The sequence below is a fragment of the Taeniopygia guttata genome, chromosome 15, assembly GCF_048771995.1.
Source record: "Taeniopygia guttata chromosome 15, bTaeGut7.mat, whole genome shotgun sequence".
Taxonomy (NCBI): Eukaryota; Metazoa; Chordata; class Aves; order Passeriformes; family Estrildidae; genus Taeniopygia; species Taeniopygia guttata.
The window spans coordinates 8,770,958-8,798,144 of record NC_133040.1 but is presented as its reverse complement, the minus strand read 5'-3'; the positions used below and the strand labels follow the sequence as shown (position 1 = coordinate 8,798,144).

The following is a 27,187-nucleotide window of genomic DNA, read 5'->3' as shown; positions in this document are numbered from 1 at the left end:
TGCTGAAGACCTTTTCCCTATGAAGTTCCCTACAGGAGGCATCTGTTATCCCAGGGGCACTCACACATCACCCTCTCACAGACAGCAGGGAAACGTGTCAGGGGCTACAACTGAAACTGTCATCGTATCTGAAAGTCTACATCTCCCAAAGTGTATTTCCAAATTGAGAACAGCTAAAATCACACTTATATTCCATTGCTGTGTGTGAAATCCAGAATGCTTGCATGGCTTCCAAAGGGAAGCCCTGGGAAACAGCCATTGCACTGGCAGGAGTACTCCTGGAGGGAAGGGCTGACCCTGTCCTCACTGCCCAGCCTAAGATACACTGGAAAATGCTCTACAGGTACTGTCAGTGCACTTGTCTAAAAAGCAGGTTCTGAAAAATTTCAAGTTGCAAATTACTTTATAAATCACAAGCCATTTTTCCTTAGTCTTGCCAATTTTAATGAAGAAAACTGTTAGCATTTCAATGTACAAAAGTCCAATAAAACATGATTTTTTTTCTTTTAAATCAGTGAGTGGGTAGTTTGGGTTAAACTTATTCAACAGTAAAAGTCTTCCAATTTCCACTAATAGAATTTTTTTTTCTGATTTGACTAGAGGATAATGACAATCCAGAAATAAATAGCTATAAATACATTCATTGTTCCTATTCCAAAAACTCATCACATAGGGAAGACATAAAACTGAAATTAACTTGTTTTGAGTGTTCCTTTACAACGAGAGATGGGCGAGTTAGAGCAGAGTGACTTGGACAGGAGAGAAAACAAGTAGGGCAGAAATTGGTCCAGTATTGACATTCATGAACATACCAGTTAGCAAAATTCATCCTTTAAATGACACTACTCAGTTGATTTTTTTTTATTTGCTTGGGGTATACATAATGAAAGCAGTTTCCTTGGAATCTTTGCTAGGACAGGTATAGCACCCGGAGACACTGTAACCACCCCTTCTGTCTGCATGTGTGTGTGTAGTTATATACAGAGTCATGCACCCACACACACAGCCAAGATCGGCACCGGCGTCCGTCCGGCGTCACTCGTCATTGGCAGCACTCGTTCCTCTCACTTGGCCTTGGTTACGCAGCTGTGGAGAGAGGAAGTGCAATTTCTGCATTAGCAGCTTCTTCAGACACAGCTCCAAACACGCAGGGACATTATCTCCAGGGAAAAGCAGGACAGGGCCTCAGAATCACACCAAAGTAATGCCGGCTCCTGAGGGAATCTCAGCGGCAGCTGTCCTTGGCTAGGACCTGCCCCCAGGGGTGGGAGCAGCTCCCTTCACTGGGGAGCCCACACTGATCAGTGGGATGTGGCACCCTTGGACTGGGGTGTTACAACAGTCCCTGTGAGGAACAGCAGCACCAAAGTGCTGGCACAAGCACCAAGAGTCTCTAACTCCTGGAGAAGCTGCTCCTGCAGTAACAGCTCTGACACAGTTTAGTGTTGTGGGTGGAACTGGGTTTCTAAGAACTGAACTTGTTTGGAAGGTGACGCTCCACAGCTTCCCGAAGTGACACGGCCCGAGCCCACAGGTCACTCTGCTACCGCGTGTGCAGCAAAGCGACGCTGGCCTGTGGGACTGTGCCCAGAGGGGCGGGCGCCAGGGCTCGGCGCCAGCGCCACGACAGCAGCACATCCCACAGCAGGGCTGCCTGCACTGCGTGAGCACCAGGCACCAGGGCAGGTGAGCAATGCTGCAGGAATTCTGCTCCCAGCCTTAGTGCCTGCATAGTGCCCACCTGGTGTGTCCTGGGCACCGCGGGTCAGTCCCACCTGCTGATCACCACACCACTACCGAGCAGGAGCAAGGTAAGGCCCACACGGGTTATAGACATTAAGATGATTTCTGCTAGCAATTCCCATCCAAAAGAACGTTAATCCCTCTTCTCCTTTTCCATCCAGCAGTTGACTTACACAGCTCGCTTTGCCTCAGAACCTACAGAGAACTCCTCTAGACGTCCGCAGCCAAAGTGCCTCGAACGGAACCCTTCTTACGCATCTGAAGTGAAATAAAACGTGAGCTCCACACACAGAACCTGCACGCCGTGGTTAGTATATGAGAGAAGGAATGACCTGCAGGCCCAGGATCTGCCTCTCCCTGGCCAGGGCCAGGACCAGCTACAGCTCAGGGGCTTTGGCCATGGTATGGTAATTCTTTTTGGCAAGGAGACCTGGGAACTGGAGAGCAGCTATAAACAATGCTGCTGGAATTTTTACCAAGCCCACGATGCTCCAGCATGGAATCACTGGTCAGGATAGCCAGTGTGGCATCTCTACCCTCACACAGGCATGAGAGAGGTTGGTCACAGGGCTTTGGCTGGACCTGATGCTTTCCTACTCTGCACTGATGAGCTGATGCATGTTTCATGGAGCAGAGGTGCTTCTCATCTCCAGCATCCAGAGACAGAATCCACCAAGTGAAACATAAACAGTGATAAAAAGATGGACTGGGATAGAAGAACTCTGTAAGAACACTGATGAGAATTCAGAGAGTAACAGAAAGTAACAAAAGCAGAGATCCTGACTATAAAAATTGACTGAAGGTGAAGCACAGGAGCAACAAAAGAACTGGAATGTGCACAGAACCCAGAGAAATAACAGCTCGGAGCAGAAGGAAGAAAAGGTGTTCATGAGAAGGGGAAGACTACCAAGACACTGTGTGGGAAAGAACATGCACTGCCAGCCCTGCTTTGTGCCAGGTTTGGCTCTCAGCATCACAGAACTGCCTAGGGCTGCCCTGCCAATTCCTGACCACTGCAGGGACAGGGACATATCTGTGTCACCCGGAGCACCTCATCCCTGAGCACTCACTTCCCAGAGGTCCTGGCCATAGAACACACTTTGAGGTGTACTGGGGATGTAATGGCAGGTACTGGTGAGCACAATGGATGGAGAGTTGAATATGAAACAAGAATGACAAATTATTTTGGATAAAACTAGCATTCATATTATTTGGCAATGACATTTTTGCCCTTAGGTTGTCCAATAACACACTGCACCATAAACCCATGGAAATTACATCATTTATAGGTGTTTGTAGATACCCCTCTTGCAATATTTGGAAAAACCCCAAGGACAGTAGGTCCTCACTCCTCTCACATTTCACAATATCCACAGAAATCTGGGTTAGTGTAACATCATACATTTATCTTGTGAAAAAAAACCAAACCAAACCAATCCAATTTTTTCAACAATACACAAATTCCAAATTCCTGACACTAACATCTTACACAACAATCTATTTGCAAAAAACCAATTTGCCTTTGCAAAATGAGAAAATATTAAGTAAATAGGTTTGATGTTTAAGCACGACAATAAACGTTACACCCAGAGACATGTGAGCTGGGTTTGGCTTAAGGTAAGAACTAAAAGAGCAGCAAATATTTTGGAAAAAATGTATTTAAAAGGAACTACTTACCAGCGAGAAATGTGAAACAAAACATCCACAGTCCACAGAGACACAAAGGAACAATTTCACCATGCACACAGGTTCTGCTGCCTCTCTCCAGCACACCTCTGGTGCACTCCTCACTGCCACTACCTTTGCTCAGGGAAACTGGATAAAGTCTGTTCCAGTCCAAATTAATAACTATGGATGTACAAAAGGGAGCCCTTCTGACAGAAATCACTTTAGAGAGGACAGCTGTTATGCTTCCTCCTCCACAGACACCTGGGAACAGGTGGCTCTAGGAACAGGATCAGGCATAAATTAGAATTCAAGAAGAAACCCCCATGATTTGAGAAAACAACTGCTAAAAATACTCAAATGCCCATGAGAGAGCATAAGATCTGCAAGAGTGAGTGAACAGCAACCTTGTCCAAAGCACATTCTGGGGCTGCTGACACAAACCCTCCAGCTTATGGGAAAAGAGCATTTGGTGCTACAGGACTATGAAGAAACACTTTTCCAAACACAGGAAACATCCCTACACAACACAGGCTGTGCCACACTGTTTGCAAAGTCCCTGTAGAGCAAGAGAGGGGATGGAGGAGCTGCAGCTGTTTTAGTACCAAGAGGAAAGATGCACCAGGCTCAGACCACAGAATGTGTCCCAAGGCCCCTGTCCAGAGCTGGTCTGGAGCCTCAGGCAACCAGGTTGGAGGTGTCTGGCATGGGGCAAACCATGCAAATAGCAAGCTGGAGCTGAAGACACATCTTGGAAGAACCAAGACACTGGAACTGTCTGCATAACCTGATTGGGTTTGAGGCATGAAGCAATTGTCAAAATGGGAAGGACATACAACTGCAAATCCAAGAACTGCAAAAATGCCAGTGGGATTTAACATGGGAAAGGTTGATGCTAAAGGTCATGTTCTGGAAAGACTCTAGAGAAGAAGGCTTCCTTCCCAGCCTGTGGTGGTCCTCTACCTCTGAATGGAGAGGGCAGTGACAGTGCCCTAAGTCTGAGCTTTCTCCCAAACATCAGCCATGTCAGGCCACACGGATTTGGTCCTCACAGCCACTAAGGCAGGAAAACTGACATGGTCTCAGCTGATTTTACTGACTTTCTTTTTGGAAGTAAAACTCTGGTTTGGTATGCTAATTAGAAGTGGAACAGCTGACAGGTGACACAAACATGCTTGAAGAGAAAAAGCAATCAGATCTAGTGATGACCAGAAATGAAACAAAGCAAAACACGTGATGGAATGGGATTTGAGTTCCAACCAACAAGTGCCAGAAGGGCCCTGAGTGGGACTTCTGCAGGGGGTGTGGTGCCATAAGAACAGAGGTAGTGAGGGCAGACATCCTGCATTTAATGACATCAGAGTACTTACCTTAAGGCAGCACAGAATGCAGGAGCTGGAAGCCCATGGGGCTGCACTCAAGGGGCCACAGTGCTCATCAGCAATTGCCCAAACACACACACACACACAGGCACGGACACCACACAACTTGCCTCAGTTTCTGCACAGATAAATCTGCAGGTAGAAGCACATCTGAGCCTTAAAAAAAAGCTTTCTTACCGCTTCCAGCTCCTTCTGGGTTTCATCCTCCATCCTCCTGATGTCCTCCATAGTCAGTTCAATCCACTTGTCAATCCAACAGAACAGCTGGCGGTGGAAGTTGGTAAATATCCTTTTTTCTTGCTTTAAGAAGATAAACAAGCATTAGATCACAGGCAGGACTTGCTAAAGGCTGGTGAAGTGGTAGTAGCTGCTCAGTTTGCAGAGTTAAAATCATCAAGTGAGTGCTGCCTCACACTGCTACAGATTCAGCCACCTCACACCCCTGGATCCAATTTAAATTCACCTCATTTCTCAAATGCTTTTAACATGGAAAGAATGAACAAATTTCACTATCAAAAGAAGAGCTTCAAGAAAGTTCAGCCATTCACATTACTTGAGAATTACGAAGAATGTTGTTAAAATCTGTTCCAGTTCCAAGGTGGCAGCAGCCAAACCAGAACATCCACTTCCTAAAGATTTTGCTTTTTTTTTCCTCAGATAATTGTTCTGGTACTACCAGTGAAGCCCCACTTGTAACAAAGCAAGACACAAATGGTTTGACTGGCTGGGCAAAAGGACAAAAATTCCCTGGCTTTGAGCAATAGGAAACTGCACCACTGTTCCTGCTCAAACCCCCACATCAACAGAGCCCCAAAGGCAGAAGCACTCACCTTTTGTATAAAATTTTCCACTTTGTTCTGCAGTCCCCACCACTTAAATTTGATGGTCACCAATTTGTAAGCACACATTTTGGGACACTCCTCATCAGTTGCTAACTCCTTCTGTTTGGGGATAATAGAAAAGAAGTTTTAATACTTTAAAAGTTTAATTATTAGAAATTATAATTCTAATTAATGCATTAGAATGATAAATAATATAGCTATAGTAAGTTAATAATTGTTATGATAATAAAATATTATTCTAAGCATTATTACAGAAAAACAGTATTCTAATCAGTAACTTGGGGCTGTTCCTGACAGACTCCCTGTGATTCACTCCAGGGCACAGCAGTGGGCTGCTCAATTCCTGTGGGGATCTCTGGTGTGGCACACACAGCCCATTTCCTCCTGGGATAGATTCTGATGGCTGGCAGGGGGTACTGGCAAGTTCTGTGATGCTTTTGGGGTGTCACATGGGGGATGTGCTGGGCCACAGAAAATTTGTTCCTCAAATGGAGCTGAGCCAAGTTCTGAAGGAACCATGAACCTTGTTCTTCTGCTGATAAAGACTTCCTAAGGCTGTAACAACAGTTCCTAGTACCTTCCAGTTTGGCCCCAGAGGTCCTCTCTTTGTCTTAACTGACTGGAATAATGCAGGATCTTCCTCAGCTTTGTAGTCCTGTAACATAAAACACTCTGAGAGTCAGAAAACACCAACAGATTCAATATCCCACTGTGTTAAGCTTCTGCTGGAGCAGGATGGGTGCAGCACAGCTGCCAGGCTGGCTCCATGCCTCCATCACACCTGCTCCCAACACAACAGCTCTCCAGGGCTGCCCTGTGCTGTGCACACTGTGACATCTGCACTGCCCCATGGGTCTGTGACCCCTGACAGGAGGAGAAGGCAATAATTCAGCAACCAGCATGCTAAAGCTATTCAGGCTGCAACACATGGTCACTGCTGGGGAGGCAGAACAGGAGGGAAGGAGGGCAGAACAGGAGGGAAGGAGGGCAGAAGCAACTCCCTTACACAACTCTGAGACCCCAGCCTGAGCCAGAGGCAGAGCCCACACGGTGCTGCCTCACCATGGACAGCTCTGCTCACCCCCTGTGCATGGGGGAAAAGCCAATGGGTACAGAACTGAAAAGGACAAATGCTTCCAAACAGATGGGTTTACTGAATTTTACTGATGAGGGGTATGAAAATGATTATTTGATAAAAATGTGTGGAACTAGGAAAGGATTAAAAACTCTGGCCTCAGTGAAAGCAAGTAAGGTTTATATTGTGTATAAAAACCATTTATCCAAGATTACCATTATACCCACAAAACCCAACTGTAATAATTTAAGTTGCTTCAAAACAGAACAAATGCTTGGTAGGTGCTACAGAAAAGCCTAATAAAGTTTAGCAGAGTTTAAGGTCTCATTTTTAAGTAAAGTTTTGGTGAAGCCAAAATCTGCAGAACATGGAGTGAAGGAAACACCTCCAAGAGAAGCAGCTCCTGGCTGCTGAAGACCACATCAGTTTCCAGCTCCAGATTCTCCCATCAGCACAGAGGAACAAAGGCTACTTCTAGACTAAATTCTGAATCCACAGAGCAAGGTTAAATGTACTAACTGTTAATGCTTTCACAGATATTCTGACATTTACAAAAACCTATTGCAAGCCAAATGGAGCTGAAAAATCCAGGAAGTCCTCTCAGAGGAATATGATTTCACTTACAGAATATCAGCTGTTACACTTTCTTCTCCCCAGTTTTCTCTCATTGTTCCTAGTTCTTTTAAGATACCTACCTACATTGCATATTAAAATAGGCTGAATATTTAAAATAGGCCAATTTATCTAGGAAACATTACTAGGTGTTCAAACAAACTTCCATACTGAGGACTCAAACATATACTTTAGGAATTGAGCAGATATTTCCTAGAAGCAGCCAAGTGAGTGAAGACATTTTAATCTCATTGCAAATCAGTGTTCTATGAGCTTCCACAAACCAGGACTCCCCTCTAGTTCTCCCTCTAAGGCAAAACAACATTCCACTTTGAAGAAGCCACACAACAGTCAGCCAGCCTCAGCAGGGGCTGCCATGGTGCTCCACAAGCCTTCCCCTGCCTCAGAGCCTGAGGAACCAGCATTAGCACTGTACAGCAACACTTAAAACATTTAAAGTTTTGAATTATTATAACTGCAGAAAGACCACAAGCCATATTTGTCAACTGAATTTCAGTGAAACCCACTTATTTATGATTTTATTGTAATAAAGCACATGTGCTTTCCACAGACATCACAAAGAGAAAATTCACAGCAGCACATGATATCCAGCCCTGAGCCCCTTCCTGTTGCACTGAGCACAGCCACTGGCTGTGTCTGGGACCAACTTCTCAACTCACACATTATTCCCAAATACTGTGGGAGAGGAGAGCTGCAACCCACTGGAATCCTCAAGTTCTGCATTGTCCTGGAGGCTCAATGTGATGCACTTTTTAAAAATTATTTTTTTAACAATCCTTGTGTGGAAAAAGAGTAATCTTTACATTTAAATTACCTTTAAGATACCTATGCAAATACTACAGTAAAATGTTTTTATAGAAATACACTGAATGTTTTAAATTACTGATTATGACTGACTGCCTTTTAAAAATTTCACTCAACCACTGGATAGAAGACACTGAAGTGAATCAAGATACAGCAATGGATAAACAATTTGGCCAATGTAACTAATTGTTGGCAGAGCTGTTGCTGGTTTCAGGCAGCAACATGCCAAACAGAAACACAAGAATTCCACATCTTAGTGCCAGTTTTATAAATAAAAGCAGGTACTGCATTAAGACAACCCTGAATTTATTTTCACTGTGTGAACATCCTGCCAAAGCAGAGTTCACACTGTAGTGGTGTGAGGCATGAGGCATTTAAACTGAGCTACATGTGCAGCCTTGATCTGCCTGTTTTATGCAGTGGAATGATTTGTCTTGGACACTCAAGCCCAAGTCACCTGCCATCCTGCCTCCCACTGCACAGGGACACTGGTAAAAAGCAACTGTGCTCTTGCATTTAGGACCCACATAAAAATAACCACAGCTGGAAACATAGGGGAAGAAAATGTTATCTATGAGTAAAATGTAGGAGTGAAAACAGAAATTCCAAGGAAATAGATGAGTCACAGTAAGGTTTCATATGCTAGAGACAGAAGCTTTAAAGCAAGACCTTTTAGAACTCAGTTAACCCAAATCCTATTAAGGACAGGAAAAACCCTTTATAGACTAAAGCCTAGATGGACAGGAGAGCATTGTAGGAACTCTTCTTTACACAAAAATCCTACAAGCATGCAGGGAAGAAGACTGGACTAGAGCCAAAGTACAAATAAACAACAGTTCTTTGCAGAGTTTAAGGAAAATATCTGTGCAGCAAGAGCTTAACTCCTGACAATAACAAGTCCTTCTTAGGAAGAAAAACAGGCAGCTGCTGGAGCAAATATTACAGCTCAAACCCCTGAAGCCCTCTGGAAAGCTAGACAGGCAAACATCAGCTTGCAGCAGCATAACAAGACAGAGGAGCAAAACCACTAAATAAAAATACACAAATACCATTTCACAGGCAGCTTCTGCTCAAATTCTCAGTATAATATGCATGAATGCAACCACCTATTATAAAGAACGATTTAGACAGACTGAACTACATACAATAAAGTAGTATCACAACAAACCCAGAAGCTGGACACTTCTTTACAATTCTCATTCTCAGTCTTTAGACCTGCTCAGAGTGGTAACAGTGCTCCTCAAAACTCATGGTTCATTATCAAATGGTATAAAAATTTAAAAGCACATATACAGGAAAGAATTATTTTAAGAAAACTTTTAGAACCTAACATGAAAATTACACAGGTCTGATGCTTGATCTGCAAACCCATGAAAATGGAATTGAACATGGAGTGGCATCACACTAACTAGGTAGGTGGACACAAATTCTGGTTTTCCAGCTCAATATCCTATTGGTGTTTTAAGCAAGAGAATGTACACACTATTGGAGTTATCAAGCAAAAAACTCACATACAGATCCTGTGGAAGGTACCACCTACCATAACTTCCCTCCAACATCACCCACAGCTCTGTGAGTGCTTATTCACAGCACACCAGACGACTAAAATCAGGTTTATCAAAGTATACCATACTCTCAACTCAGTACATGATTCCCATATCTCATAACTGAAACAGGGACCAGCACCTCTGTACACTGCCCTGACAGGCACTCTTGTGTTTTAGTAGCTTTAGCTAAATGGCTTTTAATAAAAAATGTCTTGCAATCACATTTTAGCTGCAGCTACAGCACAGCTATCAGGGGAACCACTGCCTGAGATCACCTTTGAAAGAATGCCAAGGTTCAAAAGAGAAATTAAACCAGCCCAGTTATCACGGATACACATCGTGGTGCTGTGCCCAGAGCCAGAAGTTAAAGGTCACTAGGAACAAGGCTGGATGAGATGAATATTTATAAACAGGATGAAAAGAGGGGCATAAAACTAAAAGCACATCATATTTGTACACAGATAGGCTGTCCCATGGGATGTGCCATTGCCTGATGAATCCAAGGTTCAGCACATGGAGCTGTTTAGCTGCCCATCGTGATAAATTAAGTCTGAAATGGGAGAGATCCACCTATCAAGCTCTGTAACTTGAGAATCTTTTAACACTTCCTTACAGACTACAAAAGAGCAAGTCCTATATTACAATATATTTCCTCAAATTGTAGAAAAATGGACAGCACACAGAAATTCAAACTCTTAAGGCATGTGTAATCTGACTGGTTTGTAGAAAACTGGAATTTTAGAATTTTCTTTCCAAGTAATAAAGACCCATTATGACCTAAACAAGACATTTAATGTCTTCATTGTACAAAAATAGCTATAAACCTGATTTCAATTTGCTTCCACTACACTCTACTTTTCTGCAAATTATTTCCAAAACCACAGCCTCCTCTGATGTTCATCAAGTGCTCATTTTTGCTTACACTTTAAAAAGTCTCTCTCCTGGGCAGTCACTTTTATATACAAACAACATGAAGTGACACAGACTGCATGCTGGAGATGATTAAGAGAAGGCAGGGTTAAATGTGTATCTAAAGAAAGTCACAGCTGTCACCCAAAATATTTCTATACGTACTTAAATGAGCACAAGTCAGCATGTTAATCTTGGCAATTTTGTTATGATGTAGCTGAACTTCCAAGAAAAAAAAAGTTCAAGTTCCATTACCTAAACTTGATAAAGATAACAGCACAAATAGAAAGTGTCTCTCCTGAAGTCCTAAGAAGTAAAGAGAAGACAAAGGCCAGAAACTTCAGACTTTTATAACAGAAAAGACTCCAAGAGTGGGTCCCAGAGGATTCCTGATGTCTAATCCCATCAGGGGAAACCAAGCAAGCAGCAAGGATGTCAGTCTGCAGGTAACTCAGAGTCACCAGTCTGCTAAGAGTTTAATCACAAAGCCAGGCTTTGGTTAATGAAGTCAGGACTTAGCAAAACAGAGTTTCTGGGAGATGAAATGGAAATAAAAAATTCAATCACAAGGTGAAAATTAATCCCAAGTACTCCTACACAAAAATGGGCTATACTGTGAGCTTGAATCTATAAAGATCCTCTAAAATATTTGCTAAAAGTGGAAAAGTTTTATAAACTTCTATAAATGGCTTTTATAGAAGTTTATAAAAAGGAAACAGAAATGTAGAAATATCACTAGAGACTTAAGACTGGATGAGACCACTCTGCACTCAGTTTTGATACTCTGTAGGTCAAATGTACAAAAGAAAAAAGAGGATTATGTACTGAAAATAGTTCCAAAGACTTCCTGTAAAGAAGTCCTCTTCCCAGAATGTAGGTATCCAAGTATCCACTTTCAGAAAATAACAGTTAAACACTATGAAGAGCCTCTCCTTGCACAAAACCAAGACAATCACATTTATTGTGCAAACACAGTTTCCATATTAGTGCCTACCATTTCCCTACTGTCCAAAAAATATTACATGTCAAACAGTCCAGCTGTTACAATTTAACAAACCAGGCAACAGCCCCAGCAGATCCAGATGTGCAGAAAGAATCAGCAGTAAAACCAAAGAAGGAAGGCAGGCACATAAATGAATGGTTCTGTTAAGGACACTTCTCATGTCTCTGTTGGGTGAAATCCACACCATTTTAGCTTATTCACTAAAAACACAAAGCACAAAGCACTAAAAACACAAAGCACTGCATGCTACATCCCAATCCCAGCAGCAGAACATTTACTTACTCCTGGTTCTACTTGAGTTCTATCTGCAATGTCAATATGGACAACCTCAACACTCTTCCATGTGTTTGGATCTAAATTGTGAACCTGCAAAAAAAGAAAAGAAGGAATTACTTCCATGCTGGGAATCATAGAGTGATGCACCTTGTGCAGTACATGTGTGTGCCAGGGAGTTTTTCAGGATGCTGTAAAGGCAGCATTCTCCAAACCTACCCTTACTTCCTCTGCCTTTCTCAAAGGGAATGATCTCTACAATTACAGTTTAATTCACTCACTAATCAATTTTAAACCAGCACAAAGACTTCACTTCTTGTGCATTCAGGAAACTTGGATTTCAGATTAAGCTGTATTCATCTGTCACATTTGTTAGCACTAATGAAATCAAGCTCTAATTAGTACCATTACCTATTCCATAATCTGCATGAACTTTTTGAGCTAGACAGTGGTTTGAAAATTCCAAGTGCAAATATGCAGATTTCAATGACCTAGCTGATCTCATAGATTCCTGAATCATAGGCCTGCCTTGAACCAGGTGTGGTCTGAGAGTGTGTAAAGGTCTGAGGATGGAATTGGCTCCACACCTGGGGTCTGTCCAGCACACCTAAACTCATTTACAGCCAGTGGAGCTGTCCAAGAACAAAAATCCCCCTTCTGTGTAGCACACCCAGAGTTACAGCTCACCCAAGCACTGGAAACAGGCTGACAACTACTCCTCTCTGGATGGTTTATAAATGTTTGTCACTACAGATCAAAATTTTCATTAAGTGACACATGAACCAAATTGACTGCCTGGGGAGAAAACAAGAACATCACCAGCTGGGACAATTCACAGAGGCAGCTTCAATATTTAACTACAGTGCTCACAGATCAACTCCAGTGGTCTTGTGAAACCTGTTTCCAAATAAACTTGTCAGCATGTCTACAACAAAAGAACATGAAATTTAAAAAATGACCTGCTGAAAAGCTATTTAAGTATTTGCATGAGAATCAAGCATCTGTATTGACCTCTAAACATAAAAACCAAACCCCTTCACAGCTTGACCACCTTGCAAGAACCTGAAAAATGCTTTTCTTGCTTTACTCATTGGTCAGGCATTGACTTTGTGCAGTAATTATCCACCATCACCAAGTATAAAATACTTTATCTGTACTAATTGTACAATTGCACTAAGGCTTGGTATCCAAACCCCAACTCACGTTCTCTGTTGTTCCCAAATCTGGTTTATGCCAGGTCTCAATTTTTATGAAGAAGTCATCTTTCATGTATTCATTCTGTAAGAATAAAAAGCAAAAAGCACAAGTCTGATTACATCTCTCTGCTTTAAGTTTAGGTAAATGGTATCTACATACATGCCACTACTAATCCCTGACTAGCAATAAAATATATTAAAATTACCAGAGAAACAGCCCCTTACCTACACACAGAAATAGGTACATGATAATCTTAAACCAGAGCAGTGAGTACTACATTAAAACCAGTCATGTTTAAGAAATCCAGCTCTACCTGTGCACACCAGTAGAAATAACCCTGCCATTTGCTTTCCTGCTTCCTCAACCCTGAAGTTCTTTACCTCAGTGTTCAAGTAATTTTCAAATTATTAATCCTGCAGTTAGATGTTACTGTACAGCACAATTACAATCATAAAGCTGGGTCATAATGGTCCAGCTGCCACCAAACTGTACATCTAAAGACAATGACAGAGCCCTGCTGATTCCAGAAGTCAGAGGGCACACACCTGTGTGCACAGCTACCACGATGAGTCAAGCTCAACAGCCCAAACTCACTTGTGTCACATCCACATGGTAACAATCTAAACCATGTTTGCAACTGAGCAGATAAAGCAGTTTAACATTTAACTAGTAAATTTTCTGTAAACAGATCACCAAAACATGTAAAACAGCATGAAAATCTTAATGATGTGCCTCTCCCATGCATCTTAAAAAAACAAACCCAAATCCTGAGCTGTGCTGATCCATTTAGATTCCCAGTTATCCCATTTTAACTGGGGCAGGAATTCATTTTACAGCAATAGCACTTCAGATAGGCAGGGACTGATTCCATTTCACTGCATTCAGGAGTGTAGAAGCCTCTGATATGTCACTTTTCCCCTACTGCTTTTTTTAGCATTATGTCTTACAAGGACAGACATTATGCATCTGTAATGGTAATTAAAGGCATAAAAGAAGACACAGAAAATGAAATAATTTCTCTGACAAATTACAGTTCTAATTACAGCCACGTGCAGTCAAATAATGTAAAGGGAGTTACTTTGTTATACTTTACACCAGGAGTCTTAACAAGGCACATCTGACAGGCTGGAGCCAGACAATTGTGCTGGTAGTAACAGACAAAATGTATCTCAAAAAAAATCCCAATATATGATTGGTAGGGTATCAAATACTCACTGTCACAACTGGTGTCGTTGGAAAACACGTGCAATGAAAAGGAAAAGAAAACAAAGAGAATAATTAGATACAATTGTTTCTGAAAGGTCTCACATATAAAAAAAACAACAGAACACACATGGGGGAGACTCACTTGTTCTACAGTAGGGATATGCATTCCAGGCCTTCTCATGAAACACCAGGGAGCCTTCTGGAGCAATCATCCTTACAAACCCAGGGACTTTACTGGGAAAACAAACATGGACAACGTGTTTAAAATCCTGCCAGCTGAAATTCCTCATTGCTTCCTTCCACTCTAATAAGAAAGGCACATTCTACCCAAGCATATGAGGGGTTATGATGCATGTTGTCACCTGCAGTGAAATACACAGGAACTTCAAAAACCTTCCTGATCATGACATGGTTGAGAAAAAATGGGAAAAGGTAATGATAAGGTAATTGAGAGTGAGCTATCTCATAGTGAGGAATGCTGTGCTATCCTTCCTCTTGCAGAGCAGCAAAGACCTGCTGAGGATGAGCACTGCAGAGCCCTCACCTCCAGCTCCCTGGCAAGCAGCTCCTGACCTGCAGCAGGAACTTTATGTCCCACTCATCTCCGACTCCTGCTTAGAGTAAGCAAACACAATTCTTTCTTGTCCCAGACAGTGTCCCACCTACTTCAAATCCACTGCCTTTCACATTTCCCCACTCACCAGAGCACTCATGCACGATTCAGCAAATTAAACCTCACCTTTCAACATTTCTTGCTCAATAACAAGGGACTACAATGTGCATCAAGGCTTTCCTCACCTCTTTAAATGATAGATTTTGTGAGTATATTGCCCCTTCTCGCCATCCTGTTCATAAGGCTCGTTTTTTAAGACCTGAATTCCTTCCCCACCTCCTGTTTCGTTTTTGCTAGCTTCTGCCACAGAGTAAAGTTGACCAACTTGATACTGAAAAGGGAAGAGAAGCCAAATGTTAGCACCAAAGTTGGCCAAAAACTTTTAACACGTTAAATACAATTAGCTGTTTCCTCTGACAATTCAGTAGTACAAAGAAGACTATTAGCAAAGTAAAATACATCATAGAAAAGATATGTAATGCATTCTGACAACTTTTTGGCAACATGTATCTGCAGCTCACAAACACCAACTCTACACCCCAGCTGTTGCACAGCAACCCAACACTTTGGTGCACAGCATAGCTCTTGGGATAGGAAAACTGAAGAGAAGTGTGTTTGTTGTTCTTCATTGCACCAAGAAATATCAATTTTGAGTTTATAGATTTTGGAATGACTGATTTACAGCTCTGAGTCTTCCCAATTCACACTTTCAACCAACAAAATGCTGCCCTTACAGGACCCAGGAAATGCACACTACAGACCAAGTGTGATATTTCTCTCAGAAGCACATTCAACACTCTGTTATGACAGACATCCTATCATAATTCTTATTTAAGTGCACTTCAGTGCCATTTGAATTGCTGGCTTCATATCTGGGAAGACAATTCCTTCACCTGTGGCTTCAGGAAGAGGTTTGGAGTCCCTCAGTGCTGGATCAGCAGCAAAGTGCTGCCCCAGGGCACAACTGTACTGGTGGCAGGGCAAGGCTCAGAACACCTCAATGTTTGGTGCTGCATTTGCTTCCTTGAAAATTCCTTGCCTAGAACAGGGCTCACACCTGTGTCACTCATCTCTGTCAGTGTGGCCACAGCACAGGGAATGTTTGGACTCAGGCTGGCCATGTTTCTGACACAAAATCCCCTCCCACCCCTCAGTCTGAATAAAGCAGGGAGGATCAGGACATACCTCTTGCACTGAGCAAGGTAAAACCACTCGGCTGAAAGAGGAAAAGAGAAAACTCAGTAAAATGATTCATTAGACTTCAACTGCAGATAATAGATATAACACAGATGCTGAAGAAAGAAGTGTCAAAAAGAGCCAAACCAAGTTTTCTCTTCAGAAATCTCTGTGACACGGAGGTTTTGGATATAACCCAACAAACCCAAGTAAAGTTCAATGCCAGATACGTTACAAAATGAAACACAAGGGATGGAAGATGTTAGAAGCCGTTCAAAAGAGCCAGGAAATCTGGGATCCACTTCCAGCTCTGTCAAAATAATTTCGTGTTATGCTAAAATTGTTTATAAACTTTTCAACCTACACATTACCTTTACCACCACTGAGGCTACCGTCACTTTGACTGTAATTATCTCACAAGACTTTGAAATAACAAGCAGCCAAAAGGTGGGACAGAGAAACAAACCAGCCTGTGCTTAGCTGGCAGGAGCCCCCACGGGGAGGATGTACCCCGAGCCGGGAGCAGGGACGGGCTGTGCCCCGCTGCCGTGCGAGCAAGCCGGGGAGAAAGCCCCGGCGGCGGCTGCCCGGGCCCGAGCGGCGCACGGAGCTCGCGGAGCAGCCGCTGCACGGCCGCGGCTCTCGCTGCGGGCAGGGCCCGCCGGCCCCGCCGTGCCCAGCGGCCTCTCCCGTGAGGGCGGCACCGGAGCGGCCCCGGGGCCGCACGGCAGCAGCGGCGCGGGCGGGCCCCGGCGGCGGGCGCGGCCGGGGCAGACCCGTCGGGGCGCGGGGCCCGGGCGCTGCAGAGGTACCGGCGGCCCCGGTGGTGGCTCCCCGCGGTGCCGGCCCGCCCCGTGCCCGCCGCCCCGGCCCGGCCCCGGCGCTGCCCCCACTCACAACTCCTTGATCAGCACCATCTTCCCGCCGCTCCGCGCACGCGCCGCTCCCACCCCCCGCCAGGCCCCGCCCCCCCGCCCGTCCGCGCGGCCAATCGCGCTCGCGCCTCGCCGGGGTTGGGGGGGACGCGCACGCGCCGGCCGCCCGCCAATCCGAGGGCGCGCAGCTCCCGCGAGCTCACACCTCACCCGTCGGCAGCCAATCGGAACGAGCCGGGCCGGCCCCGGGAGCGTTGCTGGCGGGGTGACGTCAGCGCCGGGCGGCCGTGAGGGGCGTGAGGGGCCGGGGAGCGGGGCCGGGCACAGGGAGCGGTGCGGCGGTCCCCGGCACCGAGCGCGGCCCTGCAGGGGGCGGGACGGCCCCTCCGCACTGCCTGGCGGGCGGCGACGGGCCGGTGCTGCACACCCCGTTGCTCGCTCCGCGGTGTCCGGCCCTCGCGACGCCGTTACCGAATGGGGTCACCCGCAGCGTGCGGGGAGTGAGGAGCTGCAGTGCTGGTGAATTTCGGGGTTCCGCTGTCACACCCAGCACCGTGTGCGGCTCCTCTGCATCTGTCACACGCGGGAAGGTAAAATCCCTTTTTACAATGTTTCATGCAAAATCATTCACGCGCCGATCCCTGTCAGCTCTGGGCTGCCCCTGTGTTGCCACGCAAATGAAAGCGCAGAAAATCCGCAGCTGACTCGGTTTCCGCGGCCAATGCCGCCCTCTTGTGAGACCGTTCATTTCTGCCTCCATCGCAGGCACGAGAAGGACGCAGGGATTAATAACCCACACTGGGGCTTCCACCTTTAGCTGGCGCTAAAAATTACAAAATGAAAGTAGTCTGTGGGTCTAAAAGCTCAGAAACCTTGAAAGAAGGCTGAAGTCAGCCCCAAGTGGAGCCCTTCAGGCTGTGAGGAACCTGCTGGAGAGGAATTCCAGTGGTCCCTCAGGGGTGTGATAGCGGCCAGTGCAGGGCAGTGTGACAGGGACAAGTCCTACCGCAGCTCCTGGCTGCAGGCAGAGGGATGGGAGCACCCAAGGCAAGTTCTTTGTGTTGAATTTGGCTTTATGCTGGTTTACATAACGATGGAAGTTATCCTATGGCAATATGTTGCCCTAAGAACAAAGCAGCCAGGAAACATACTTCCACTCTGAGCTCTCAAAAATTGTAATTCAGGAAAAATGGCAGGATTTACTTAAAATTATGTATTCTAAATATATTTATTTGCTTTCTAGTTCCTGAGCATTAGCTTTCATTTTTATCCCCAGATGTTTTTCACAGCCAGCAGACTTTTGCTTTCCCTCTGAAATGCACAGAAAAAAAAATTAAAATCAGGTAAACTGGAAAGAAAAACACACTTTGTGTTCCAGTGGTGCATCCTTTTCCTCAGAGGTGATCCGTGACCCTCTCTGCTGAGCCCTGGAGAAGCCATCCCCCCCCACATTTCTTCTTGCCAGGAGCAAGAGAGGCATTTACACAAAGGACAGAAATCCTGATAAAATTCAGTGTTGCCAAGCACTCCTCTCCCACATAAAAGTCTGTAAACCCTTGGCAGCTCTTCCTATGGACACCTCTTTCCATGGAATCCTTGAATGGTGACTCAGGCCTGCCCTGTCTCGGGCCATGAGGAGCAGCAGGGTGGGTGTAAATCTCAGTTTCCCCAAGCATTCAAGATTTTCCTTTATTTGGTTTTTCAAAACGCTGGCAGCGTGCAGTCCCTGCTGCTCCTTCCCCATATGGACAACATTTGCCTGGTGTTTGCTCAGCCCCCAAAGCCTCTGTTTACAGCCACACACGAGTGTCACAAGCAGCCACATCCCGCTGACCCAGAGCTGGCACAGACAAAGCGCTTGAGCCCAGCTCCACCACAGCCCCTCTGGAGCAGGGAACGCTGCGCCAGGAGCTGCTCCTCGTGGCAGAACCAGCACTGCCAGCGGCCCCTGGCTGCTCTGGCTGTTTAGTTTCCAACTTCCCCTTGGTACAAGGGCACCTTTCACATGGGGGCAAAAGAAGATTTAACTCATCGAGTTCCAGCTGGCATCGGTATGGGGACATCTCATCCCTTCAGCACTGGGCTCCCTCACAACCCTCAGAGCACCTCCCAGCCCTGCATGTCCTCTGCTACAAGAGATAGAGGTAAATACTGGCGCTCTCACCACCTGTCAGGAGGAGGAAAAGCAATTTCCAATGAGCACCGGTACCAGGAACACTGCACTGCACACAAAGGGGAGGGAAGTTCCTGAGGGAGCCGAGAGCTGCCCTGAGTTTCAGCCACACTCTGCCACAGTATGTGGTCACACAGGGGAGCTGGGTGTGGGCACAGAGCAGCGAGCCAACATCCCCAGCATCCTTCCAGATCAAGAGACTGAGGCACTGAGAGAACTCATGCTTTAATAGACACTGAAATCACAAAGAAGAAAAGGCCAAATGCCTTAGCAATTTCAATAAAAATATGAAAATCTTTTTACATGGTAAATTTCATAATATAAAAAGTTTAATGCTGTCTGGAAACAGAGTTTTAATTTACAAAGGAAGTCCATAGAGGCCAAAACATGGCTAACACTGCACGTAGGGAGAGTGAGTGCTGAAGGGCTGCTGCTGGGAAGCCTCTGCTGACCATCCTCTCTGGGTCACTGTCTCCAGTGCTCTTCTGCAGCTGAGGGGACGAGTGTCCACACACACGTGCAGCCCTGCTGGGCAGCGTGGCAATGCAAAGAACCCGAAACTGCTCAAACCCATTATCACCATCCAGCTGAAACTACCAATGCTTCCTAACAGATTCACAGACACCTCTGTGCCCTGGATTGTTCTGCAACTTGGAAGAGATGTTCACAGAACAAACTTGCCCTAATGAAAGAAAACATGGCCTAGAGTGATATGCATGGGTGTAGCATCCCCCCAGTGCTTTTTCCTTGTTTCAGTAAGGTATGATTAAACAGAAGGAAAACCAATATCAGGCCAGAGGTACAGGCTAACCAACAAAATGAAATTAAACTAGGTTTTGATCACAGGGGTTGTTTACTGTTCCCATTTAGCTGGAGCTAAAGACAGTCAATAAAAAATCTGAAATCTCACACAGTAAAACATACAGGGCAAAACCAAAACATTCTGTGGCCTTGGGGAACGGTTGCATGTGGCAGGTTTAATGTGAAAGTGGTTAATACCTAATTGTTATTGCTCACTGTATTACGCAGTGTTGTCACTTGTACCATGCACAAATACAACAACGACAAATGCATTAAACCCACAGAAGGAATTCTAACAGCAAATGGAGAACATATGCTTTTCATTTCCTGAATTTCTCCACGTGTTGGGCAAACCTGATAAAACTCTTTTTTTTTCCTCACAAAGGGGTTGTTTTTCATTCAGGTGGAGGAGTGAGGGACAAGGTGTGCAGTGTCTCCCAGCCACGAGTAAGCATGCATTTCATGGCTCCCGGCAAGCCAAGGGAAGTGACCTGTGCCAAGTCAACGGAGACCTATTTCCCAAAAGACTTGTTCTAGTGACACTCACCTTCCATATTTATACAACATCAAATTCCCCAAATACTGAACTTTCTCTACATCTGAACCCTTCCCTGCTTCTAATGCTCCCCCCTCCTTAAAAACAACAACAGAAGAACCACTTCCCCACACCCCCCACCCCGATTTAGCTCTGTCTGAAAGCTTTAAGCCAGCATGAAACCTGCCAGAGCACAGAAATGGGTTGTAACAAAATGGCAGCACAGAATTTCTACAGGTTAAAAGATCCTTTAGTTATGGAAGTAAACTACAACAAAGAGGCTTATTTCTGGCATGTTATGCAGCACTACAGGGAGTATTTGCTGTTGCTATAAACAAAAAGCTGCCCACTTCCATCCTGGGTGTTCCTGGGATGTCGTTTCAAAAAGTTTATGCTGGTTAGAAACAGAGCAGGTCACATGAAGTCTCTCAGCAGTCCTGTGACCACAGTAAGTGGCATGATCAACAGCATCTCTGTCTCCACAAGGGGCAGACACTGTGCTGACTCATTTTGGCCCACTATTCTAATTTTTCCTGCCAAATGACACGAAGGTGATGTTTAGCACCAAACCATCACAGGAAGATGTCATATACAGACAAGTAACTTGCATCATAATGAGTTGAACAGATTGACTCAACTGTTCTGCTACATTGTGTATGAGTAGGTAACTACTCTTTCTCTCTGCACTGAAAACTTAGTGATACCCCCCCCCTCCCCTTGTTAGCTGGCTGTAACAACCCAGCCCAGTATCCTTTGCCTTTAGTGCTTGTGTTCATTTCTTGCCACAATGAAAAGGAAAACATTCTCCAGAAACCAGCAGACTCCAGAATATTCTCACAGCATGTATCTGATTATGCCTGTGAGTAAGCTGAGCCTAAGCATTCTCGTGTTTCCATATCAGAACTGAATTCTCTGCCCTGCTATCATGCTTTTCCTCCAAGATCTCTTAGGAAATCACAAATTATCAGATCCACGTTTACAACAAGAGCATCCAGCCATGCTAAGTACAATTCTCTGCATCAGCAACATACCTCTGGTACATCCACAGAGCTGCCTGCACTCTCCATTCAGCTGCAAGACTGGAAGTTGACTTCAGATCCAGCTAAAACTCAGGGACTAATGAATTCAGCCTCACAACACCTCTGTGAGGTAGGTAGGTAAGTATTACTATCCCCATTTAGATAGAAAGGGAAGACGAGGCACGGAGAGGTGAAGTGATTAGCCTTCAGTCACTCAGCCAATTCCGGGAGTGCAGAATAGACACCAAAATCCTTGGTGATACAGTGCTCCGACTTCACAGCCTGGGAATACCTTATGTGGATCTGAGCTCACGTGGCGGGGTCGCTGCTGCCGCATGCCCACGGCCTCAGTGCATGTAAACGATCACTGGGATCCTGATCACACCACTGCATTCCACAGCCACCTAGAAACCATCTCCAGCCTGCCCCCAACTCCTAAACCCCACCTAGCCTAGGGAAGCTGACTGTACATATTGCCCTGGGGGTGCTCTTGGTCGCCTTTCCTCCACATTTCAGAGGGCACTCAGGTTCTGCATCCAGCCCCTCCGCTTGCTGCCTCGTGTTCTGCCTCCAGCTGCACCAACAGCTGCTCACACTGGCACACTTGCTCCAAATGAAACTTGTTTCCACACCTGCTCCAAAGGAAACCTGCCTCCACAGCAGGGAAAAGGCTCACAGACTCACAGACCTGCCTGTGCTGAGCCCTGGCAATGATTTAGCAGGATTAAGGAGAGATTTTTTTGGTCAGGTGTTGTCTGAATCACATACACTGATGTCACAATCTTGCCTGCTGTGGAACTGCAAAATAATGTTCTGAGCTGCAGCATCTGCTATCCTTTTCTGTGCTCCCTGAGCAGACAGAGATGTAAGTCCTGCCCAAAACTTGCCAGGATAAAAAGTTCACCTTCACAATGTGGTGTGCCAGAGAGATCAGAGCACTCAATAAAACCAGAACTTGTCTCTCTGACACACACTCACTACCACATACACAGGCTCACCTGGTTTGTTAGGCCCCAAACATTTCCTTTGAGCAGACCAACCAGCAAAGTCTCATCTGAGGGCTTTCCCTCCAAAAAGTTACCTGAGATGCAGATTTTAGAATGGGGCACCTCTCTCCTCTTGTCTTTGTTTCACCAGTCTCTAAATGATGCAACAGAAATGCCAGATCCTGCTGCTATGGAGTTTTAGTGACAGCAGTTTCTGGTTTGGCCAACCTGGCAGAGGTATCTAGAGGCATGTGGTCTTCCCCTCTGTCAGCCTTTGAAAGCAGTCGAGTAAATGGCTCATCTTTCTCCAGGCAGAGATTTGTACCTGTGTTCTTTGCGGTACTCAGAAATGTTCTGCCTCCTCTCCCTTTCCTCTCCAACCCCTGATATGTGTAATTTCTGTACAAAAAGCCAGCTGTAAAACTTCTGGTTAAGAAATACAAGGAGGTGGCTTAAAAGCCAGTATTTAATGAGCAGACAACCAAATGCTTTGCACCTGCTGCTGCAAATACTGAATACTACAAAGAATCTGCTATCAGATGAGTCTGGCCAAGGTCCTGATAAGGGAAACAAAAACCCACGTGTGTGAGGCTGTGTGCCCCCACAGTGACAGCAGGCCAGCCTGTCCCATCCCTGGGGCACTGCCAGCTGAGGGCATGACCACGGCTGCTTAGCTACTGGTTCTGTTTTGGTAAAGGCAAGTGGGCAGAAGCAAATACTTCAACAAGACTCTAAGTCATCAGCTGGTACTTGGGACATTTCAGCATTTGGAGGAAGGGAAAAATCTTCCTGGTGACAAAAATTTATACCCGTTCCCAGCTGGCAGCCTCAGGGGACGCACAGCTCCCAGGGTGTTGCTAGGTGAGGAATGAGCTGATGTCATGGCATTTGTGCTTTCAGGGCATCTATGTCCATTTGGAGGGATCTTCTGTGATGAAGCAGAAAGGTGTTGCCCAATAGACAGATCTTTCAGTTCCAGCTTCTCTGCACTTTCTTCTTTGCTGTGCCGTGGTGATAAATTGAGCAAGCTGAGGACATCTTTCTTAGAAGTCATTGTTCCAGGAGCTCCTCGGAGAATCTTTATTGGACCAGTAGAGTGGTGGGGAGTGCTTTGCCAGAACATCTTTAAGTTGTGAATTGCTTGCACTTTTTCATCAATGGCAGCCAATTTTAATTTGTCTATGTCTGGGGCATCAGCTGGGCTTGAGCGAGCAGAACCAGCTGAGGAATAAGAAAGAGCAGGAGATGGAGTGCTGCCACCAGGGGACTGATGCCCTGAGCTCGGAGATATATTTCTGGGTGATTTAGAAATGTGAGCACTGTAAGGAGAGCTGGGGTACTTGAGTTTAAAGGGAGGCTGCTCAGTTAGGGACCCATGTGAATCACAACCTGGAGATGGCTGCCCACTGTGCTGGCCTGTGCCTTCTCTGTTTGACATCTCCGACGTTGTGGGGCTGTTATAGCCAGAGCTCACCTTCTGAAGGGATGAACTCCTCGTTGGAGGCTTTGGTTTGATTGCAAGAGGTGAAGAGGACTGGTTCCTCTGGCTGGAGCTGAGCGGGCGGCTGAAGGCGCTGGTCTCCGAGGAGCGGAAGGCGGACACGCCGCCCGGGCTGGGAGCCCCATCCTCCGAGCTGTTGCTCTTGCTGATCTGGCTGCTGCTTCTCTGAAGACGTTCAACAGCAATGAGGTGACTCTGAGTTTCCTCCAGAATTTTTTGGGCCAACTCTTGTGGATCAAGCTTTGGATTACTGTCCTCCTGGGATTTGACGGTGCTGTCAGTCTCAGTGCTAGACTGGTCAGATTCCCCAGTATCAGAACTTGCAAGTTTTCCAACTTTTTGGAAAGGTGAATTTGGGCTTGGGATGAGAGTCATTTTAACAGGAGAATTTGGAGTACTTATGCTCCCTTTGGAGTTGATGGATGCTTTAATGCCTCCGTTCTGACTAGTTTTGGGCTGTTTGTGATCAGGGGAAAATCTTGGTTTTATGTTGTCTTGGTAACTGGCTAAAGGCTCATTGCTGATTATAGAGAAACCTTCATACTCTTCCTCATCTTTGCTGGCTGCAGTGGCTTGTGGTGACAGCTGGCTCTGAGCTGCAGACCTGTGTGGATAGATATTCTTGGGCCTCTCATAATCCTGCCGCCCTCTGTGTCCTGCCCCATCCAGCATGTTCTCTGGCTTGGAAACAAAGCTCATGGAAGAAGCAATGGAGCTCAGGCTGTACACAGAAATGGCATCTGAGGCAATGCTGTCTGGACAGGTAGGAGAGAATGGAGGGTTTTGATACTGGGGTACAGGGTTGGAAACAGACTGAGCAGAAGCCAGTGACTCCAGTGATGAGGAACTGTCCAGGCTAAGGCGCTTGGGCAGCTCTGTAGAATCTGAAAAAGAAAAGACAATAGTATGTACAAACATGCCCCTAGATACATCACAAAATCAAATAAAACCAGGTAACATTCTATCAGAATTAAGAGAAAATGGTACAAAACATGCCCTCAGGCTCTGTGCTACCTCAGAACAACCAACTAATACTTAGGTAAGGAAAAAGAAGAACACAGCCCAGGCAACAACATATGTCTAAGTATCCTAGATGGAAGTTGTCAGTTCATTATCATGTTATATCTCAACATAAAGAATTAATTATATGTCCTCCAGTCACTGGACTCTATCTCCAGCTTCTGCTCGGACAAGTCTTTCCCATACACAAATAACATTTACTCCAGTCTCTGTATCACATCTGGTCTGTGTGACATGTGTGTGACCTCTGCAATGATGCAAGTGTGATATTTCAGCAGAAGCCATTCGGATCAAATCATCAGATAACACAAGAGCAAAAACACACTGAGCAGCTTTACCAAAAAGTGCCAGCAAGGATTGTAGAGCAAAGTGCATGGTCCTCCTGGTAGCTTGTTTCCCAGTTTTCAGAATGACCTCCTCTTGGCCAACTTCACAAAGGTCAAAACCTGTAGTGGAACATGGAACAGGAAACTAAAGCTCACAGAAAGACCCTCTGTCTCCAGTAAGAGTAATCTCACTTATAACACAGCCAGAACAGAGAGGTATGACAGCCTGCAGCACCCTTGGAAGGATGACTTCACCTCTCATGTGCAGTTTATTTTTACTGTTTAGCACACCTTCTCCAGGTGTTGGGAGCTTTGTGGTGCTGGACTGGGAGCACACATACTCGTTAACAAATCACTCCTGTCAACATTTCTGTAGCTGCAAATTACTTGGAGTTGTCAGGAAGTTATATACCAAACACATCTCAGGGGACAATGTCCTACATGCCAAACAATTTACTATTAATTCCAGGTTTTCTCACAGAAACTGAGCTGAAGAGCACAGACCTTGGAATTTGGCAAACGCAGGCTGGGCTGCCAGAGGCAGACAAATGTGAAGCTGTGGGTCTTATCAGTGTTTCAAGCCCTCACATGAGACACTAGCAAGGGGTTTTAGAGAGACAACAGAAAGAAATGCTTTCCTACCTAGAGCTGCCAGAAATTCATGACAGCCAGGCAGCCTCCAGAGCTGGACACTGATGGAGACCTGGATTGGTGCAGAGGGGAAATCTTGCTCCTTCTCGCCTGCTTGAAGTTGAACCAGGACTTGATGCAGCTGAAGACAGCAATACAGACATTAGCCATTCCTTACAAGTCACATCACTATCTCTCTTACAGCCACAGATAAAAGCAATGCCCTCTGGACACCCTTTCCCTGGACACCCCGTTCAGCTGCTGCTCCTGAACAGAGCAGTGAGATGGGAAGGTCTGGGAAGAAGGACAGTTCAGGGACAGCAACATCAGACAGACTGGAACAGCAGCAAAGGCAGGGACAGACCAGGGGTGAGGGCTGGGGGGTGGCCAGTGGAAACTGAGCAAGAAGGAAGCACAGCAGGAACATCTGTGAAGGGAAAGAAAAGGAGAGATACTCTGGGGCTGCTCACAGAAATATACTACAGCCCATTCCATGACTGAGCCATACTCCTTATGCAGATCCTAAGAAACTCATTAACTGGGCAGAACAAGTCATATGAAACCATGGAAGACTTTCCTAATATCTCCATGGCCTCCAGGAAAGAAGTTTCTCAACTGTGCCCAAGGGACAGGAGTAGCAAGCTAGAGAGAAAATGTGTTTATGAAGATCTGACACAAATTAAGATGCCAGGATCCCGTGTAATTCACCAACACACCCAGGGCAGCAAGGATGAAAAGCCATTAATCAGGGACCAGCTAACCTCAGGACCACCCATCGCTCACAACCCACAAAGCTTACACAGGCCTTTTTCCACAGTAGCTCCTTGGAGCAAATCCCAGGCCTGAGAGTGGGTGCAGACACGGTGCAGCACAGGGCACGGGTCTGCAGCGACCCCGGCGCTGCACCCTGCACCACAGTGTCACCCCCGTGCACAGCATACTCACCATTGCCACCACATTTTTAACAGCCTTCGGGCAGCAGGCAACAAGAAAGGAAAAGAGGAGAAAAGAACATGGGTTACTCTGTGCTACAAAGTGCCTGTGCTGAGGAGCCTTGCAGGGACACATCCCTGTGTGAGCCAGCACCCTGACTGCAAGATGCTCTGTCCAGAGAAAGAAAGGAGCAACGGGAATGGCCTGAGCTGTGAATCCAACAGCATGGGAACAGGCAGCTGGAATCTGGGAGTGCCCAGCTCATGACAGCTCAGACACTTAGCAGGCAGACACTCAGGCCAACCCACACTCTGGCAGGA

General features: G+C 45.7%; 2 protein-coding genes across 4 annotated transcripts in view; both read right to left on the bottom strand.

Moving 5' to 3' along the window:
* Positions 1-420: 420 nt before the first annotated feature.
* PITPNB (phosphatidylinositol transfer protein beta) lies at positions 421-17,005 on the bottom strand. The gene is given in 11 exon segments (NM_001245113.1): positions 421-1,086; positions 4,968-5,090; positions 5,621-5,731; positions 6,210-6,287; positions 11,886-11,969; positions 13,080-13,154; positions 14,289-14,296; positions 14,422-14,513; positions 15,078-15,223; positions 16,078-16,108; positions 16,966-17,005. Coding segments are annotated over 11 exon segments (819 nt in total). The 5' UTR covers positions 16,986-17,005; the 3' UTR covers positions 421-1,035.
* A 2,317-nt stretch (positions 17,006-19,322) lies between these two features.
* Positions 19,323-27,187, bottom strand: part of TTC28 (tetratricopeptide repeat domain 28) — a 108,478-nt gene continuing 100,613 nt past the window's right edge. For 2 of the 3 annotated variants that reach the window (XM_030285666.4, XM_072935966.1), the window contains 4 exons: positions 26,880-26,903; positions 25,947-26,076; positions 25,317-25,424; positions 19,323-24,842 (listed from right to left, as the gene is read on the bottom strand). In XM_030285666.4, the coding sequence (XP_030141526.4) occupies positions 23,218-24,842; positions 25,317-25,424; positions 25,947-26,076; positions 26,880-26,903 (1,887 nt within the window). In that variant the 3' untranslated portion in view covers positions 19,323-23,217. The remainder of the gene's footprint in view (positions 24,843-25,316; positions 25,425-25,946; positions 26,077-26,879; positions 26,904-27,187) is intronic. The other variant, XM_072935964.1, reaches the window with a different exon arrangement.